Source organism: Penicillium griseofulvum, assembly GCF_001561935.1.
Source record: "Penicillium griseofulvum strain PG3 chromosome Unknown contig_91, whole genome shotgun sequence".
Lineage (NCBI taxonomy): Eukaryota > Fungi > Ascomycota > Eurotiomycetes > Eurotiales > Aspergillaceae > Penicillium > Penicillium griseofulvum.
The window spans coordinates 717,691-737,721 of NW_024467450.1; the positions used below are offsets into that span (position 1 = coordinate 717,691).

The 20,031-nt window shown below is 49.2% G+C and overlaps 7 protein-coding genes across 7 annotated transcripts; 2 read left to right on the forward strand and 5 right to left on the reverse strand.

The window, feature by feature from the left end:
- Positions 1-44: 44 nt before the first annotated feature.
- PGRI_065810 (glutamate dehydrogenase (NAD(+))) lies at positions 45-3,429 on the reverse strand (the record flags this gene model as incomplete). The annotated part of the gene is made up of 3 exons (XM_040794295.1): positions 45-179; positions 234-3,064; positions 3,120-3,429. The coding sequence occupies 3 exons, from the start codon at positions 3,427-3,429 to the stop codon at positions 45-47; spliced, it is 3,276 nt and encodes a 1,091-aa protein (XP_040649545.1).
- Positions 3,430-8,292: 4,863 nt separating this feature from the next.
- On the forward strand, positions 8,293-8,511 carry PGRI_065820 (uncharacterized protein; the record flags this gene model as incomplete). Its single annotated transcript, XM_040794296.1, has 1 exon — positions 8,293-8,511. One exon carries the CDS (start codon positions 8,293-8,295, stop codon positions 8,509-8,511), a length of 219 nt encoding a protein of 72 aa, XP_040649546.1.
- Positions 8,512-9,861: 1,350 nt separating this feature from the next.
- On the reverse strand, positions 9,862-10,825 carry PGRI_065830 (TFIIIC subunit 6 family protein; the record flags this gene model as incomplete). The annotated part of the gene is made up of 2 exons (XM_040794297.1): positions 9,862-10,710; positions 10,760-10,825. 2 exons carry the CDS (start codon positions 10,823-10,825, stop codon positions 9,862-9,864), a joined length of 915 nt encoding a protein of 304 aa, XP_040649547.1.
- An 863-nt stretch (positions 10,826-11,688) lies between these two features.
- PGRI_065840 (uncharacterized protein) lies at positions 11,689-13,287 on the forward strand (the record flags this gene model as incomplete). The annotated part of the gene is made up of 2 exons (XM_040794298.1): positions 11,689-12,789; positions 12,850-13,287. 2 exons carry the CDS (start codon positions 11,689-11,691, stop codon positions 13,285-13,287), a joined length of 1,539 nt encoding a protein of 512 aa, XP_040649548.1.
- Positions 13,288-14,021: 734 nt separating this feature from the next.
- PGRI_065850 (WD40 repeat domain-containing protein) lies at positions 14,022-15,985 on the reverse strand (the record flags this gene model as incomplete). The annotated part of the gene is made up of 3 exons (XM_040794299.1): positions 14,022-14,173; positions 14,229-15,585; positions 15,650-15,985. The coding sequence occupies 3 exons, from the start codon at positions 15,983-15,985 to the stop codon at positions 14,022-14,024; spliced, it is 1,845 nt and encodes a 614-aa protein (XP_040649549.1).
- Positions 15,986-16,639: 654 nt separating this feature from the next.
- On the reverse strand, positions 16,640-17,779 carry PGRI_065860 (STIMATE family protein; the record flags this gene model as incomplete). The annotated part of the gene is made up of 2 exons (XM_040794300.1): positions 16,640-17,293; positions 17,357-17,779. 2 exons carry the CDS (start codon positions 17,777-17,779, stop codon positions 16,640-16,642), a joined length of 1,077 nt encoding a protein of 358 aa, XP_040649550.1.
- Positions 17,780-18,746: 967 nt separating this feature from the next.
- Positions 18,747-19,466, reverse strand: PGRI_065870 (putative pre-mRNA branch site protein p14; the record flags this gene model as incomplete). Its single annotated transcript, XM_040794301.1, has 4 exons — positions 18,747-18,847; positions 18,916-19,043; positions 19,101-19,289; positions 19,435-19,466. The coding sequence occupies 4 exons, from the start codon at positions 19,464-19,466 to the stop codon at positions 18,747-18,749; spliced, it is 450 nt and encodes a 149-aa protein (XP_040649551.1).
- Between the last annotated feature and the right edge of the window lie 565 nt (positions 19,467-20,031).

Genomic DNA, 20,031 nt, shown 5'->3' on the forward strand with positions numbered 1-20,031 from the left:
AAAACAGTATCAAAACCAGCACTTTCGCAACAAATTCCAAAAGCTTACGACTGAAGCTTAGCCAGGCGCTTGGTCATGAAGTCGAAGAAGGAGAACTGGCTGGGCTGGTTGCCGTACTCGTACACGAAGCGGCTGGCCAGGTGGCTACCGAAGATGGCACGGAGGTAGTTCTCAGGGACCTAGAAATTATTAGCGGGGATTCAAGAACAAGTTATAAAGGAAGGGAGACGTACACGTTCCAAGATGGTTTCCAGACCGATCTTGTCCAACAAACGGCGGGGCAGGGCGTCACCAAGCACAGAGCGACGGAGCGCGACATTGTCCCACAGCTCGGTCATCTGGAGCTCCTCGTCGAGCTTCGTGATGGCCAAGCTGAGACGGTCACTGAGCACACTGCGAAGGACACCAGTCTGCTGGTGTTCGCGCCAGATGGCCTCGAACTCCAACGCGGCGTTCGATTGGATGACCTCCTGCACTTCACGGACATAGGACTGGTAGAATTCGGGAACGGTGCCGTCCTCGCGGACGCACATGTTCTCAACGAACTCCTCGTCGTTGAAGGACAGCGAGGCCAGGACTTCCAGAGAGGAAGATGTCACACCACCCTTGTTGGCGGAGGCATCCTTGTACAGAATGCAGCCGGCCTTCTCAAGGCGCAGCTTGGCGTCCTGGGTGATGAACAGGTTGGCACCTTCGACGATGAAGGGGATGATGCACTTGTTGTCCTTGATGAGTTTGCCGACGGAGGACAAATCAATGGACTCGGGGCGGCCACCACAAGGCACAAACTCGTCGAACTTCTCCTGTGCGCGCAGGTGGTATGTGTTGCGGAAAAGCATGCCGTTGTGGACAACCTCGCCACTGGGAAGCTTGACGTTCTTCTCGTCAACCAGGACGCGGTAGCCCTCGGGAGACAGCTTGGTCATGTCAAACTCTGAGATCATAGCGCGCTTCTTGGCCAGGCGGAGGAGCTCTTCGTGGTTCAGACCGTTGGGGTCGTAGATCACACCGGCTCCATCAACAATGGCTCCGTACTTCTCGTTGGAGAGAAGGATCTCGTTAGATCCAAGATCACCATCAGGACCACCGGTCTGCAGCTTGAGGAGTGTGGAAGGCTCAAGGTTCAGCTTACGCTGAATTCCGAGCACGTACTGGCGGACCGAGAGGGTGGTCATGCCGTAAGCGTCGTGGGGAATACCACCAAGCTTGGGGCTCTTTCCAGTGAAGAATGACTTCCACCAGGGGGCACCACGGCCGCGAGCGTGCTCAGTGGCCCAGTTGACAAGCTCAGCGGTGTTCTCGTCGGGACCCATGAAGAGGATCTCGTCCTTGCCGTGCAGGTCAACAATCGGATCCTTGATACCGGGGCTGACCGGAGGAAGGAGCAGGTCGAGAATACTGTCAATGTACTTCTCAAAGGCGACCCGCGCCTTGTCCTGGTGGTCGGCATCCAAGAGGATGACACCCTTGGCACCGCCTTCGGGAATATCCTTGTTCTTCCGCTGTTGTGTGTTGGCCAAGTTGTAGTTCTCGTCGAACAATGATCGAGCGTTGATGTTATATGCTTCACCATTTCGACTCTTGACAATACGGATACCACCACGAGCGATATCACGGAACCGCAGGTGGAAACCACGGAACTCAGAGCTGATGATCAGGAACATGCCGTAGAGGGGTTGGGGGTATTCATGCTCTGGCAAGAAGTCCGGCTTCAAGCGGAAGCTGAGAGCCACCTTGGTCGGTGTGAAGAAGTTGGTCTTGAGGATAGAGGAGTTGAAGACGCGGAAGGAAGTCATGACCATCTCGTCATGCTCGTTCATGGCGGTGCCACGGATCAGCTGCTTCAGCTTCGCGCCGTCGAGAACCTCATCGACCTGCAGACGCAGGTAACTGAGGGTGGGGAGGAAGTCATCACCAGACTCCTGGGTCTGCACGTAGTGGGTGTTGGCGAAATCAAGGTAGAGCTTGTGGATCAGCTCGGGGTATTTGTTGATAATCTCAAAGATGTAGTCAGCGGTGAATGTCTCCGTACGCAGACGCTTCTTAATCTTTGAGAGCAACTCTGCGTGGACACTGTTGTTGCTATCCAAAAGAGCGGACAACGAAGTGTATTCTGAGCCCAGACGGTTAAGGAACTGCTGTACAAACACCCACGCGCAGTGAGCGTAGATTGTCTCCTGCAAACTCAGACGACCAGTGGCGAAGTGACCCTGGAAGCGGTTCTGGGGGATACAGTACAAAAGAGAGACCTCCTTCATGATCTGGTGGATAGCAGCCTCAATGGGAGGGAACTTGGCGGAAATCTCGGAGTTATCTGAGGGACGCAGGTAGAGGGAAATCACAGTGATTCCGTTGGAGAAGTTCTCCAGGTACTTGCGCGAGCTGGTCAAGCGGTAGTAGTGGTACAGATCTGACAGAGCACTGAACAAGCCCATAGCAGATCCTTGGCGGTAAGCAATCACTAGACGCTTTTCGCGGCTTCCCTCGATCTCGAACATCTCGATGACGGGACCGGAGCGACCAACGGCGGTGCTGATAATTTCCTGGTAGATAGCCTTGGTATTGGGGGTGGCCTTCTGCAAGAAACGCTTCTCGCCAATGATATCGATGTTGGTCTCATTTGGTGAGGGGGTAGGGTTGGCGAACTGGCACTTGTACACGAAGTAGCAGCGGAGTTGTTGGCCATTGTCGCCAGGAAGAGGGCTAGGCGAGCGGAAGGTCTCCACACGGTAGCTGTTGGCACCCTTGGAGTGGTTGATGTACTTCTCGTCGATGCGCTGCTCGTAGCGTGGACCGTCGATAGAAGCCATACCGGGTCTGCTAGTATCAATGTATACAGCATGGTCCTCGGCCTCTTTGTCCAGACGAATCTCGAGCTGCTTGTCATCACGAGCATACGCGGCGACTTTAGCGGCATAGAGGGATAGGATCTGGGTCACAATAGCATCCACCGTCTCGGTCTGGAAGTAGGTATCGTCGATGCCAAGCTTGTTATAGAACCAAGTGGTTTCGGAGATGACAAAGTCACTAGGGAAGAAGCCCTTCTCCTCCAAAATGTCCATTACTGCTGGGAATTAGCCAATTGTATCATCTCAATATCACCAGTCAATTTTACTAACCTTGTTCCATCTGCTTCTGTTTACCCTCGAAGGTAGCCGCAATGTAGCCCGGGTCCTCCTCGGAGAGTACACGGTGCGGGGTACCGGGGATGCCCAAGTGAGTGGGCTGCGGGGACGGTTGTCGCGAGGCGGCTCCAACGACATGGTCCAAGTGCTTGTTGTGGGGAGGATAGCGCTGGAAACCGATGGGGGTACCGGAGCCGGAGCTACCATCTTGGCTCGCATAGGGCTTAGGTAGAGGGCGATTAGGCAAGCTCACGCCATTGCCATTAGGGGTCTCCGACTGTGGGGTAGTTATGGGAGACGACATGATTGAGTATGTGAGGTAAACCTCTTAACACGTAATAGTGAGAAGATGAAAGAAGCTATATAAGTCAAGAGCATTAGCTAGGATGAATCATCGACTTGCGGCACGTGTTGGGAGATAAGGAACACAAAGAATGTTCTTATCTCGACTACCAGAAGGTCCACCTGGGTAGATAGTCGAGATAACAACTCTTGGAAGCAAGGAGAGAGGAAGGAGAACATTGGAAAAGACTTACTGGTAAATACTATCACCGATCGTCGCCATGGACTGAAGGTGATGATATAAGGAAATGATTGAATTAGAATCAGAAAATCCGGGGAACCAAGAGCTTTTTATACAAAACTTGGATCTCAACTTTTAATAGTAACTTTTTTCTCTATTCACTATTAATACTTGATTTTAATATTTTAGTCCCGCAAAATATCCCTGACCAGTTATAACCGATGGTAGGCGGGAGGTTCAACCGTAGAGTCTCGAAGCCCATATTGAGGTCCGCAGTTCCACCTTACTCCCCCAAAACGGTCAATCTCTGTCCACTTTTGACTAAGAGCCGGCGATACATTGAACGCTGATTGGAGCTCACCTCCCCTCCTTCCGAGCTCTGAGGCCGAAGGAAAAATCCCGCTGCGTCATGCGGGCCGATATGAGAAAAAGAATTGCCTCAAAAGTCTGGAACGTGGCTGAGCCCTACAGGAACAGGGGCGAGAAAAAAAAAAAAACCTAAGCAGGTGACCTGAAAGAGACTGTCGAGCTGAAAATAGAGTCAATATAGGGTCACCTGAGATGTCTTTACGGAGTACTATGTCGATGTATGATGTATATCAGGAATGATGTGAATGATGTGATCTCTATCGAACATCGTGGAATGCAATGTGTCATGAAAAAGCCCACTTGGCTGAGTGATGAAACTCCCAAATTGAAATTTTCATCATTTTTTTTCACTTTCAAGTCTACGAAGTACTAAATGCCTCATTCTCAACATTCGAATAGCGTCCCCCCAGATCGCATCGTGATCGACTACCCTCATTCAGATCCACTGGTGGCTGTTTCGGTCCGGGGGATTTTCGCCATTGGGGGAATAGTTTGACGAGTTTGATTAGTTTGACTAAGACCAATTGCAATTTGATGCAAATCTTTGTCAATGTCCCCGGGCCGGTGACAAAAAAACAGCCGGTGCCAACCTTAGAATATCTCCATATCTCCAACTAGAGGGGCTCTTTCGGGGCTTTCCAGGGCTGGTACCTGGATTTGCGGGGTAAAAAATACTATCGTCTTCCACAATCCACGCTCTACAGTTGCACATGGCCATAGAAATTGCGCATTGAGACATCTTTTACCCCAAAAGACACATATGGTGACATTTTCCACGCATTCCAAGAAAAGCTGGGCGGGGCCTTTACGTGATTGCGGACTCTCAGGCGGGTTTGCGATTGGAAGACCCCGCCGCCCACGGAAAGATGAAGTAATTGTTATCCTCTAGGGGAAATGATATTCCGTTCCCGTGACGTAAATCGGATATTTAGCCTCAGGCATTTTTTTTTTTCTTTTCAAAGTCCGGGGCCACTCCCGCTCGGCTAGCCCTTCCGATTTCCCCCAGCTTTTCCAAGGTTCTTCAATTCAATTATTTCACCTGGTTCACCTAGTACAAGGTTTGCCAGAAACATAGAAAGGGTTTCCCCATGTTTCCCAAAGGTTCCGGGTGCCTGACCGGTGTCACCATCTGACACGAGCTCAGATGCTAGCCACGATCATAGCTACTGCTGGCAGTTAGGGGAGATCCTTGTGCATTGAAGTGTCAAGTCCCAAGACAGGACACGGGCACTAGCAGGTCAGAAGATCATCTTGAAGATAGTCAGGTCGCGTCTTTGAAAGCATATTCTCTGCAAGGTTGGAAGTGGCATAAAGTTCGGGTCGCAGGGACAGACTATGTTGTAGGTCTCTCGTTCCTGAAAAGATCTTGAAGAGCCCAAGGGATGTTATAATTAGATATAGATCCTCAAAGACGTGCAAGGGCCAAGATAGATCGTGATCTCAAACCCGATATTTGTCAGGGCAAATCTGTAGATCGGGCACCCTTTTCGCCAGGGCGAATCGATTATCTGGCCTCGATCTTCTCCGATCAAAGTACCTATCCCCTGCGTTCGCCTTATTCTTGGCTGGTAGGGGTGTACACCAAGATACTTATTGTCGGTATGCCCAAGAGTGCTCCTGAGGTCCTCCCCTATCACAAACCTTAGAAGTCTGGCACCTACAAGGATATCCTATCTGTCGATAAGGCAGACGAGTTGACCTGACGTGTTGGGTAGATCAACATTGGCCTTATGTATGTTCAAGTAGTCCAGATAGCTATCAGCCCATGATCACGTCAGTTTCTCATCATGCATAGCAGCATAGGATGTGTTGTACATCTTGTACCTGACGAATCCATCCCACAGTTAGCGCCACAAATGTAGAGAATGGTGTTATCTAACACACTGGGCAGCCAACTCATCACTTCCCTTCATTGACCTATCTTTATCTTCTATCTTTAAAAACGAGCGGTGAAGAGGACAGGTCACCACGCCGAGAGTATATCTTACGTGTTCACGAGAAGAATGTTATCTACAACCGTTTCACGAGGTACATAGTGCACCAGAGTATGCAAGTACAGTGGACATAGCACAGACCATTACTGATACCGCAATATGATACTCCCTAGGGTAGTAGTGTTCCTATTATAGGTAGATACTACGTGGAAATGCGTCCGCGATCGAAAGGGGGTCCAAAATTCCCCGGAAATGCGCCCTGAACCCCCGTCGGAGACCCGACACCCAGGAAATCAATGGAATGGACATTCTAGAGAATTTAGAGTAGCACTTTTTCCCCCTTTCCCCCAGATAATGATACATGGTGCGTACGTATGTGGCAGAGGAGTGGGGTGCATTGCATATTGAAAATAGTAGAATCGCGATGACCCCTTGAATCTGGGGGAGAAGAATTGTGGAGTTCCCTATTCGGAGGTCGATCAACGCCGTTGTCGAACGGTCAAGGAGAGTTTGGTACTTTTGTAACTCAACGTTTTTGTGCCCCCTGAATTTATCAAGGAGGTGAGCGTGGATCGTAATTGAGAAAAAGCTAACCCCGGATCATGAATCATATCCCTGCTTCGGACACATCGTCCATAAACCCTGTGGCATCTAGCCCGTAGCATTTAGCCCGTATACGATGGAGACGTATCTCAAACAAAGGATTTGATATGCGCCCCAGACTGTTTCGGCCCCTGGTGCAATCCACTCTCCTTTTGAATTTAAGCGAAGCTCCAGAACTACTCCGTACGGAGTACGTTTACAGGCTGATTTGTGGCGTTGTGCAATATATTCATCCTGGCGTTGGGATTTGTGGAGTTATACTATAGGTGGCTTCGCCCTTTAGCCGTCCCTTTGTAATATCCTCAACCCAAAGGGTCTTTTAGGCAATTTTGTCTCAATTTTTAGAAGATCGTCCGAATTAACCATGCACCTCGGAACTCGGTGAGCTCAAAATAATAATTCCTGATTTTAGTTCAATAAACGGTGAAAATGTTAATGGGGTACAGGAGTAGGTAACCTTGAAAGACTCCTAATATCCGAAGCCGGGATGATACATTTCCCAAAAGAGTATATTGGATGAAGAGCTCCAATTCCTGTCGCCCTCCGATATCCTACCCAGAAATGGGTCCTTACATAGAATAGCTAGCCCTTGTGTTCTCGAAAGGATCGCCGTATCCGCTCTTATGCCGAGGTCCTGTGAGTTTCTTCCGGGAAGCACGCTAGAAGGCGTAGAATCATAGAAAACCTAATTAATTCATTAAGTGCCGATTCAACCGGTTTGATCGGCTTTAGCTATTCCCCTGCTGTTCCCGCCCCTAAGCTAGCTATTGTGGCAAATAATGTCAACATATTGATTCATCGAATATCACCCCCTGGGCATCTCCCCCACACACTAACGCGTCAGGCTCCATCTTTGTTTGTTTTTTCTCCCCGACTGGTTTTCGGGGTTGGGCTCCCGCTGTTCCGATGGGGAATGTCTCCATCCCTACCTCGATAACTGGGTTATTGGGCTGTTTAGAATGAGGCGATTAGGCTTGGCGGGCAGATCTCTAGGGAGTAAGCATTAGGTCTGGCCAGGTATGTACTTGGTACTTGGATGCTTCCCCAGGGAATGTACTCCTCCACACTTTTATTTTATTTTATTTTTATTTTATAATTTGTTTTAGGTGTCTCATCTCTTTTTTTTAGATTATTATTTTTGGACAAAAAATAAATATAAACCACCCGTTGACCCTGAAATCGTTTCACTCTTTTTTTCTAGTTCTGTTCACCTATACTATTATCTTCACATACTTCACTATCAAGAGTTTTGCCATCGTCATTCGCTCTGATCAAGTTTACTACCGCAATACTATTACAATTCTAGTACTGCAATAATCAAGTTAATTGAGCCTCTTCACCATCACTATTATCTCATCACTTGCCTCCCTACACTTACTCGGAAATACCCGATCCAACTTCCTTTGATCCTTGTAAGTATAACTTCCGCCACTACCCACATCACATCACTCCGATCCGATCCACCGAAACCGGGGTTTCGGGCAACTTCGGAGCCACAAGCTCTATCTATACGGAGCATATGCCAAATTCAAGTACAAAGCACAAGCATTCTGCACAAATAGCTAACAGTCAATCTTGTGAATCCAGCTCAATACAACATCATCAGCTCCCAGGCCGAGGTTGCCGATCAACTGCATACTTTCCATATAAAACCCCAAGCAACAACTTGATTCTTCAATCTTAAAAAGCTTCAATCTACTCTTTCAACCTCTACATCTCCAAATCCAAATCCAAAACAATGGCTACTGTCGCAACCAAAACCGCAACCCCCGTCATGCCTCCCTCCTATTCCATGTCGCAGGACCTCTCCCGCGCCATGACAGCCTCAACCCAAAAGGCAGAAAAGACCCGCTCAATCCTCATCGATGGCATGCCTCCCGCGCCTCCACCATCCCCCGTCTCCTACGCCAAGGGCAAAGCTTGCTACAATAACATCCCCAGCTTGAGCCTGGAGTGATTCAACCTAATACGTCTTCTTCTTGCGCTTGTCAAATTATTGTACCATCATCCAATATTTCCTGATAATGGTCTTGCGCACATGGACATATGGGAGGCGAATTCGCCCATTTTGTCCGCTGTTCTCTTTTTTTTTTACTATTCTCCCTGACTTGATATCCGCGATGCTCGTTAGCCTTATGTCTTGTTGTTTCAGTCTTTTGTCTTTGCGTGTCGCCTGTTGGATTTAGCGTGTTGCATGGCGGCGCGGACATTTATTATCTACTGGTTTTGGGTGCTGGGGCGCCTTCAAAAGTCTGGGGAATTGGTGTTTCTAATTTTGATATTTCCCTGGGCTTTCAAATCAGAAATCAAAATTTGATGTTTTATTTATATCATGCTGTGTGACCTTGGTAGTGATAGTCGACACCTTTGTTATGCTTATGGCCCGGTATATAGTAGACAGTCATTATATTGTGCTACCTTCAAGGAATTCAAAACTACAACTATACACGTAATCTGGCATTTGCACTCGACCTCGGGAAGCTAGAGAGACGGGGTAACTGTGACTCACAGAATGAGTGCCAGCATAGTAGCTGAAATATTACTTTCGTGCGTTGGGAATACGAAGTACCAACTACATGGTGCCAGCTAAGAATTTGTATTCCGACGCGAGCAATGCATCTGATTACTGCATTCGAGGATCCGCCGATCGCGACGTCGCCCGTCACGCATTGCGGGAGCAGATGGGGTCGCACAGCCTGCTCTGTACTCTATGCAGACGTTCTAGGTGCCGAAAGAGGGAACACTATCTACAGCATACAATTGGTTGGAAAGGCAATCTATGTTGTAGTTGGTATGTTGTACACATTTATTGGTTCGCATAATCGGTGATTTTTCAACGAAAACAAGGATGTCATTCCTGACTTTGGAGGTGACGTTACCCTCTTGATCCGCCTGGACAGTAATCCGGCTAAGATGGTACCATCGATGAGCTGTTCGAGTTGGGTGGGGCATGTCATTCCCGGTGATTGCTTTGTTGGGATGATTGTTCTGGGTAGTGATGCCATTCTTCTCTCCAGTATCCCAGTATCATAGAAAGCGAAAATCATCCTTGTTTCTCCATCACAATAGTAGCCTGTTTGCTTCCAGCAAGGGTATCAATATTTCCTCGTCAGTGCTACTCCTCGGTTCCCTGCTCCCAGCACACTTTCACGTGACAGACTCGGCTACGTAGTTAAGAGTGAAGAGGCTATAACGGAGATTCAGTGGGATCCCGACCCCCAGCAGCTTGTTCAGGCGATGCTTGACTCAAAGACACGGGGTCTAGACCCGGTTTCTGTCCATGTCAGCACACTATCAATCTGCACATTCATGAAGTAAGATCATCGCTATCAGACGTTAACTCCAATTCTGAATCAGACTCTGCATCTGCCTCTTCCTCTGCCTCATCAGGGTTGAGCTCTTGGTTGAGCTCTTGAATCAGCAGATCAAGGGTTGCCTTTGCTTCCAAGTCCCCTCTCGAAGCACGTTCATTCAGCCGCTCGATTTCAGCGAGCTGCGCCTCAGTACGGGCCCAGCCCTGCTGTCTGTCCGCCATATTCACCTGACGACGGGTACTCATAACCAAGCGAACAGTATCGGTCTCTCCCTTGGCATTTTTGATCTGCTGCAGCCTGTGGAGGAACTGCGCCTGGTGAGACGGGCCTGTGGGACGACGGGGGACATCGAGGGGGTCAGCGTCCTGAGATGCGGACTCTGGCGTAGGACCTTCGGTAAAGCCTTGGGCTGGTCCTGGCCCAGCGTTGGGGGCGAGCTGTGCCTTCCGACCGAGGATCTTCACACTATTGGCGGCCACAAGCTCGTAGGAAGCTCCACGGTGTAGCGGTTGAGGGAAAGGGTTGTCCGGGCCAGATTCTGTGTCCGGGCTAGCAAAAACTAGCTCAGTGCCAATTTGATCAGCCCAGGAGCAACTGAACATTTGGTTGTAGTATGAGATGATTGGATTGGTCGTATGGAGGTCGAGAATTTGGATTCGTTCGTTGGGGAGGCTGCTTGTCTCGGCGCTCTCAATCGGATGATAAGCTTCACTTGGGAATCCATGGCTCATTTCCTCTGGCGGGTTCTGTGTATTTTCCAAAGATTCTGCTTCATTTGGGCGACGGCGCGGAGGGCGCACTGGGCCATGGTGGGCGGTCAGGTCCAGGTTGAGATAAAAGGTCTATCCATGGATTAGTAGCATTGAGAGAAGACAAGATCAATATACTCACCTCAGTCTCTGTTCCATATTCATATTCATATTCTCCATCGGATTCCGAGTCAACCATTGTATCCATGATGAATTCAAGCAAGGCGGAAGATCTAGAAAAGCCAAGATAAGATAAAGCTGAGTAAGCCTTCTGCAAGCGGTGAAGCTATGGGTCCTGCATGGTTCCCCTCTCTTTCCAGATCGGGATATAATCAACAAACCAATGGGACCTGGTGGCAAATAAGACATAAAGATGTGCTTATTTTTTAAAAAAATGTTTCAGATGGAGGGGTCATTCAGTAGTCAATTGACTATTTCCTCTACAAGTACAATGAACTACGTACATCCGTATATTGTACAACCTTGTCTAGAACCATTGGAAGTAGAGTTGTGCCCAGACCTGTTCCTTCAGCCTTATGAAAAAAAAATCTCACATCTCTTTAGCAGAACAACTTGAACCTAGACAATGGGATCATCCCTTCGTAAGTTCCCGTCTCTTCCGATTCGGCTCTAGACGGATACTATGCATTCGGTGTATGGCATCCGGCTTGGCTATGATTTCTATGCATTCCGCACGCTCCCGGTCTGACTAGTTCGAGATATTGAACCATTCTTGCTCTGTCTTTCTTTTTTACTTTTCTTGTTCTCTTTTTCTTGGAATTATCAATCGGGATATATTCCCCAACTAGACTCGGAAAGCCGGGCTAACAAAGGACTATATATTTTTATATAGGCAACCCCGCGGTCCTGTTGTGCACCCTTCTTGTCTCAACTCTCGTTATCTCTCGTCCCACCATAGTTCCTGGGGAATGCCCGACCGCTGCAGCCCTACCACCTGACTCCCACTGCATTGAACCCTTAGCCTTGACTACAATTCCCGAAACCACAGTCTATGAACATACCCCACATAGGTCTTCGGCCTTGACAGTCTATGTCGACTCGCTCCAGCAGATGACCCGAAAGGCCAAGGCAACCATTGCCGTGCTCTCGACCCTGATCGCTTATGTATCCATCAACAGCATAATCCACGTACTTCGACCGGCTGCTTTTGTCTGGTCTGCGGAGGACCGGGAGGAGCGGAGCTGGATTGCGAGCTCGCGCTCGTGGTTCGACCGCAAATCCTGCCGATGGCTCAGCATATGTGGTGCAGCCCATTTACAAACCGTACACGGCAAATTCGGACAACGCGATCCAGCGGAGTGGGTAAATGCGCAAGATGCTGAGCCAGAGGCATGGCGGTCTTGGTGGCTTAGCGGGGCTAGTGAGGCCGAATGGGATGCCGAAGAGCGGGCTCGGCGGGAGATCCCGGACTACGTTTTCCACTATGCCCCACTCGTTCACCTTTATTCTGGCGAGCAATTCTGGCCTGGGGATATCGCAGAGCACCTGCATCATACTACGCCGACCCTAAATTACACTCCGATTCAAGCCCAATGGGACCATCCGACGCTGGCCGATCTGGATGAGTTGAACAAGTGGGAAAGGGGCAGGCACGTTTTCTTGACGAGCAATGATGATGTACAGACGCGTCCACCATGGTTGGAGGGCGATAGTAATATCCCGCAAACGGATGGGAACAATGAAGAAGAATCCTGGGCTGATTGGGATGGTCGAGTCGATGGTGATATTCCCGGTGACACGGAGGAAGATCGTGCCAAGTGGTATGATTTTCACGTGCAACAAGAGGCTGCCGCTGTACACGAATCCAACATCGATGAACATTTTCAAGCTCAGCAAATACTCAAAGAGGAGATCCGCAAACGCTACGGCGGAGAGGAAATCTACGAGGATGGTACCGGGGGTCGAAGCGATGCGCCTGCAATCCTGGTGGTGATGGACAAAGGCAATGGAATTGTCGATGCATTTTGGTTCTACTTTTACAGCTTCAACCTCGGTAACAGTGTGGTGAACGTGCGGTTTGGTAACCATGTCGGTGACTGGGAGCATTGTCTTGTTCGATTCCACAATGGCAAACCCAAAGCACTCTTCTTCAGCGCCCACCAGGGCGGAGAGGCTTACAGTTATGAAGCTGTTGAGAAAATCGGACAACGCGTGAGTTCTAAACAAAGCAGACAGCGAATGTGGGTTATTTCACTAACTTTACCCTGCCAGCCCGTCATCTACTCTGCTGAGGGCAGCCATGCCATGTACGCCACGACCGGAGTGCACGAGTACATCCTCCCCTGGGGACTGCTTCACGACGTAACTGACCGCGGTCCACTATGGGATCCCCTTCTCAACTCTCAGGCCTACACCTATGATTTCGCCAGCGAGAATCTACGGGCGTCCACCTTCAGCCCCTCTGCCCCAACAGAATGGTTCCATTACCGAGGCCATTGGGGTGACAAATTCTACCCACTAGGTGACTCTCGTCAGTATCGGTTTGCAGGCCAGTACCACTTCGTGAATGGACCCCTTGGCCCAAAATTCAAACATCTCAACCGCCGCAAGGTGTGTCAGGGCCCCAATCGTGCTCCCTGCGTCATCAAGAACTATGTCGAGCAAGGGAAGCGACCTCAGAGATGGGGTTCGAATGGACCGAAAGAGTAGCTTTTCTTGGGGATCCTTTCAATCCCTCAACTTTCGCCTATCTGGAACGGCTATGAATTATCTGCCCTCCCGCCTTTATGATCAGGATCTTCTCGAAAGTCCACCCATTTATACCCAGCCTAAATTTAGCAAAGCACTCCGGAGATGACTCTTGCTAACATATTTTCTTTTGCTTCTATGCTTTTATGTTTTCTCCCAGATACCCCTTTGTTCCTGAAAATCTTAACAAGGCCAACAGTATAGAACTCTTCCGAATGAGACCATGACCCTTCATTTTTTACACGACTTGCATGTGCTATGGTGTATTTACTGGCTTTTATTCCAACCCTACTCTTTGCTTTCGGATCCTGGGTGTTTTGCGTGCTTGTTTTTATTTGATAGAAAGCTACCAACAATCCCAAAAAAACGATTGGCCTGCTATGAAAGTACCATTGTGTGTATATCTGGTTAAGCCTTGCGGTGCCTTTGCTTTCTCTAATCTACTGGCGTATAATGAGTCAGTGCATGCTTTAGATCTATGAGGATTGTTATCCAGGCCAAAGAAGTGCCTAATATCCTAGAATTCAGCCCTAACTATATACCAAGAGACCACCTTGGGTTTAAGACTGCGAGGGGATAAAATAGAATGGCCATATTGATTTTTAAGGCTGAGACTGTACAAGATAAAAGCATGCGCCCCCATGGTAGAAAATATATGACAAGAAAACATAAATATTTTATTTAGTATCGGACGTCTATCCCCGAATCTCCCAGAGTCTGATACCACCTTGCTCATTACCAACAGCCAACTGCTCCGAGTTTGGTGAGATAGCCACCGAGGAAATGCGACCCAATGGCGTGTTGGAAGTAGGCCAGTTACGGTATACCGTGCAAGTGGGAAGGTGAACTATAAGAAACTCGGTTAGCAGAGAAACAAAAGACAAAGGAGCCAGAAAACATACCAAGACGCAAAGCATCACGCTTCCACCGACTAGCCATAACCATCATCTGCCCATCAGGCGCAAAGACCAAATGGCTAATGGGTGTAGTAAGCTGATCGAGCACACGCACAGGGTCAGGGTTCCGCGGGATACCAGACTGAGCTGGGGACTCCTTCTCAGCAGCCGAAGCATTCGCATACGCAGCCGCCCATTCGCGACGATCATAAACGTTGACAATACCACTCGAAGAACCAATCGCAACCCAGCGATCACCGCCAAGCTGTGTCCGGCCCGAGCGACCACCAAGACTGAGAACAGTCGTGCCGACAGCACCGGCATCAACCCAGCGCGCCACAACACGGCGTACACGTCCATCCCACTCGGACACCTCACCATTCTTCGACACGACTGTCATACCCTCGCCGTCAGACCACCAGGCGAAGTCGGCGACACCGCCGCGGCCGTCAACGCGCACTTGTGCGATCCACTGCGCAGTGTTGGCGTCCAGGATATTGATCAGACCGCCGCCCTTGCGGGATGTGCCGACTAGGCCGACGAAGCGGCCGCATGGCGAGAGCTTGAAGCGCTCCATGGACTTTTGTTCTTCCTTGCGATCGGAGGAGCCGTTGACTTTGTCGACTTTTCCGGTATCCAGGTCCCAAATGTGGAAGTAGCGCCTGCGGCCCGAGGCGAAGATCTTGTTGCCTGTGGGTGCGGCGAAGGCGGACGTGTGGATTGGTGTGCGCTTGATGTGCAGGGAAGTGAGGAGAGGGTTGGGTGCGGGCGCGGAGGGAGAGATGTGGTGCAGGAAAAGGGTGGAGGCAGGTCCGGAGGAGAGCAGGAGCGGGTAGTGCGGGTGGAAGCTGAGGGAGTCGACGGAGGAAGGCTGGGATTTGCCAATGTCCTTCAGTCTCTGGATGTCGATGACTTCCTGGCGCAGCTTGCGCTTGCCACCGGAGCGCGCGTTGTCTTCTATGCGCGTCAGGTCGGAAGCATTTTGGAGGAGCTTGGCTAGTGGTTGCATGGCGAGGTTCTCGTTCTCTTCATCCGAGTCGATCTCCTCGCTTTCTGCGCCGGAGTCCGAGTCCGTCTTGCGGCGCTTGATATCAGGCGTGGCCCACTCTGGTGTCGGGTGCAATCGCGTGAACTGTCTGCGCAGTCGTCGGACATATTCTTTGCCGCTGACTACATCTTCCGCTTCGGTGTTGCGCAGTTTGCGCAGTCTAGCTTGGCTTGCTAGCGACACGGCGAGACGCTCGTCGTCACTGTCGTACCATACTGCGGGCTCGTCCTCTTCTTCGTCCTCGACGTCCGACGGGGTTTCCGGCGATGGGATGAAATCAGTGGTGGGGGGTGCGCCGGAGTCAAGGAAGAAAAGCTAGATGGAAGCAGAATTGTTAGATCGAAAGCCGGAGACCTGTGAACAAATGGGGGCCGCATACGTCTGAATCGGCTAGAGCGGCCAAATCCTGGCCCTCGCCTTCCTCTTGGTCTTCGCCATCATTGCTCTCATCATCACTGTGAAGAGTAAGAGCCATACCGGCCTCGCGAGCCTGCTGGTCCTTCAATGCGCCCATAAACCCCTCATCGTCGCCAAAAAGCATACGCTCTAGCTTCTTCTCCGCCTCGTCTTTCTCGGGGACATCATCCTCATCGGAGCTAGTTTCGTCGTCCATTTCGATATCTGAGTCCACCGGGCGGAGATTGGCCGTAGTGTTCTCGAACGGAGACCGGGCGGTCGTCCGCTTGGACTTTTTCTTGAGCCCTACGTTAGGCATGGTGGTTGGTGTGGGAATATCTGCCAATCAAGCACAGCTGCTTGCAGACTCGGTCACCGAATTGAAACTTGAATGCAATAATGCAATGTTAGGCTGCGAATGTTCCTTAGGCGGAGCTTGAATATTTTTCTTCTTTGATTTTTCCAGAATCGGCAGAGCAGGGCGGTGTAAAAGGCGGCATATACTGCTGCCTCATAATTAAGGCGACACGGCTCGATTTATCAAAAGCAGTCCAAATAAGGTTTGATAACCAATTCGACATCTTCCGGGTGTTGATGGATGTACATATGTAGTTGGAGGGAAAAGAGCCATAATTAGAACCAAAGTTTTCTTCCTTGTCCATGGAAAAAGCGGTAGGAAATATTAGGAGGAGATGGAGAAGCAGACAAAATAAGACATTAGTTGGTTCAATTACGCTAGAGAGGATGCCTCAATAGTTGGTTGATTATGACTTTATTGAATGGTTCGACGAGTAATGCAACTAACAGTTATTCTGCACAACCTGTACATGTGCAGAATAGGTATCAGGGGAAATGGTAACAAGCATGTTAATATGTAAGAGCGAGATAATCGTATACACGTCACGTTAAGGATCACTAGTAACACCGCAGCAAAGCAAATATGAAATTTCCGAAACCCGAACATAAAAAGCATTCAATGATGTGTTGAACTAGCCTTCGGGTTAGAGTCATCACCACTGCTACTTGAGCTCGGAGGTTCATACGGAGGAACAGGATTGTGATCCTCGGGAAGTAAATGCTCGGATTCTTCGAGGGCAAGAGCGTCTGCAGTAGCCTTCGGCTGGGAGGTGGTTCCCGGGGATTTCCCAGGCTCTTCATCATCACAATCCGTGGAATATGACTCATCCAGACCGGCAAGAAGAGCCTCCCGACGGTCAGCATCGTCATCCATGGTAGCATCCCCAATAGTGTCATCCACCGTGTACTGCGAGACTGGTTTCTTGATGAATATGTCGATAATATAATACTGCATCGCGTTCATGATGACTGGGAAAAGAAGCATGACGAAGAAGATCTGGACAGCAGTGTTGCCTTCTGTCCATCTTAGAGCCCAGTCGCCGATTTTGACAATGAAAGGTAAGAGCTGGATAAGGAAGAAGACACATATCTTCATGCCGAGCAATCCCATGAAATAAACTATGGCCTGCTTGAGCCACCATGTGACTCGCGGGGGCTGGCCATAATTTCCCGACTCTATCGATTCTGGGGGGTTCGCAAGAGGTGTGTAGGATGCCAAATGATTGAGCACACGGAGAAGGAGGATTAGGATGGGGATACCGAGAGTAGTCTGTTCCATTAGTTAGCTAGCAGATCTTCAAAAGAGATCAAAGCAAGATCAGGGGCAACGCACATCGATTCCTAGGTTTAGTATGTAGAATGAGCATGGGTTCGGCTTGTATGAGTTTCGAATCTCCAGTTGGCCCGCAGAAAACATCGACATGACCAGATTTAGCATATGAAGCATCACCGATCCAAAGACTTGTTTTGAGACATCAAAGGCCCAGACCTTCACCGGGCGCTGTGGTCGTTCTCTCCATCTCTTAAAGACTAGAGATAATAATGCGAGGCCGCCAAGAGCAACCTGAACAAACACGGAGAATGGACCAAGCAGCTTGCATTCTCCTCCTTCATCATTTGGATCCTGCCCTGGGCTTGAAGAATTTGCTGCATGATAGTATAGTGCACCGGAAGGTGTTGGAATGACCAGGGTGCTGCTAGCAGCAATAAGCGTGGTCGTGGCCATCGAAACCAACGAACCAGTCGTGTCGCCCATCGTTTCTTAGTCTGGTAAAACCAGTAAGATAGCTAGAAAGCTCAGGTGAAACGCGACATACGCTGGAAACCAGATAGTAACAGTGAACCTAGGAGGGTTGGTCAAAGGCGGAGACGGCTGAGCCGGACGTCATACGCGTGACATCGAAATGAGTGGCAATGAAGCGGGTGAATGGATAAGTAGAAACAAGTCTAAATTTGTAAAATGTAGTTCTTTTTATGGGTAGGTAAAAGAAGCCCTGAAGTTATCTAAAGGAAAAAGAATAAGGATAAAGGGAGTTTCCACTTGCGGTCCTAGGCGGTGTCAGAGTCCCCGCAGCGGGATCGACAAGATAGCATTTCCCTTCCAAGGTTTTTGATGGCACAGCACTATTTTAAGGGTCTTGGTCTTGGCATGATACTATTTTGCTTGTCTTGATCTTGATCTTGACATATTTTGTTATCTGAATATATGCCAAGCTTAAAATTCCCCAGCTGCAGAAGAGTGGGTACTGATCAGTGCCCATACGCCAGCCTTACGTATGTAGATAGACCCCGGTTTTAGCTTGATATTGAAGATTCAGATGACACAAAGCTCGATACAGCTCAAGACTCAACTCGTTAGTCATTTTCAGGAGTGTGGCTTTCACAAGAACCTTGCACCTAGCATCTAGTCACAGCACAGAGAATGTTGAAGCAAAGTGGAGGGTCGAATTGACGAAGAGAGTAATAATAGTAATGGTTAAATAGAATAAGCATAAGAAATCAGATCTCGCCGGCGTGTTGCACACACGATCATTCCTGAGTCAATATATGACGACCAGAACCAGCCTCGCCCACCATCAAACCCTCTGAAATAAAGAAAAAAAAAACCCAGGGAATAAAAACGCCGGAAACCCCTCAACCAAACCGCGATTGAATAGTAGAGCCGTTGCAATACCACGCGCAGCTAAATGCTTGCAGAGGGAAGAGAAAAAGAATTCGTCACATCATTCTATCCCGTGTTGCTGTTTGAGCCGTTCTAAATTCTCCTGCCTTTCCGTAATGTCCTCTTTCGTACGGACCATCTTCTCTGGCTGATGATACAAGACTATAACACCCGAAGTTAGTCATCTTCAAATAGTCCCGATGCTCATTTGATCCATATGCGATACGTACCGACCAAGTATCTGTTCTGGAAGTTGAAACCATTGAGCTTATCGCATGCCTGCTTGGCGTCGTGAACGTCTTCGTAGACAACAAATGCGGTTCCTTTGGAGGTATTGGCGATACCCTGGCGAATTTGCCTGTAAATGAAATAGAATTAGATCAGTTCTGACACGAGACCACGGGTGATTATTTACCGAATGGGGCCGAATTTCCCAAACAAGTCGAACAGTTGCTCAGCTGTTACGTTGTAGCTGTTGAATAAGATGTTAGCGATTTGATCGCGATTGTAAATGACGAGTTGCAGGGCTGATCCGCCGGGAAAGCTAGCCGGGGCAAAGCGGCGAAATTCAGGTACATACTTGAGGTTCTTGACGAAGAGAATCCTACCAGAGGAGAGAAAAAGAGGTTAGCGCTAGTCACTTCAAAATGCCGGAGATTCTCCTAGACCCAGCAATCAAGCATTTGATGGTGAAATGGTCCTTGTGCCGAGCATCGGGGGAGGGGCATGGAAAAAGTATTCTCACATACCGATTGGCTTCGGGGGCGAGCTTTCGGCTCATTCTCAGAGGTGAGAGAGTCCTGTAAGATGTTGAATGAAAGTGTTGACAAGAAAGATACACAAGGTATCAGTTGTAGGTTGAAATAGCGAAGAGGCAGAAGATCAGTGCAAGGCACAAGAACAACCACGAGGTTTATCTTGGCGGTGCGCTTACTTATCCCGGTTTAGTGGCAGTTGGTTCTTAAACCGTATGTGACCAGATCATGTGATTTCTTTGAGTGTGGTGATCTGCCAAACTTAGCACGTGATGGTATTGTGATGGTATTGGACTGTATCATCAAGACGGACGCTCTCGGCGTCGCCAACTTCCTTTGGACTACAGAGAATTGAGCTCGGGGGGAAACCACCAAGTAAACACGATCGCATGCTGCAATGAGTGGTTTAAGATCTTGAGATATTATGTATACATTTTAAATATTTTCTAGTAAAAGTGATCGCACGAAACCAACGTAATGTAGGAGCCCGTAGCTGTACCGTATACATACCTTCAAAGTTGCTACTCGAACTCCCGCTTCCTCCTTCGACTTAACACCTCGCGCTCATCCGCTCCTCTCTCGCTTTCGGTC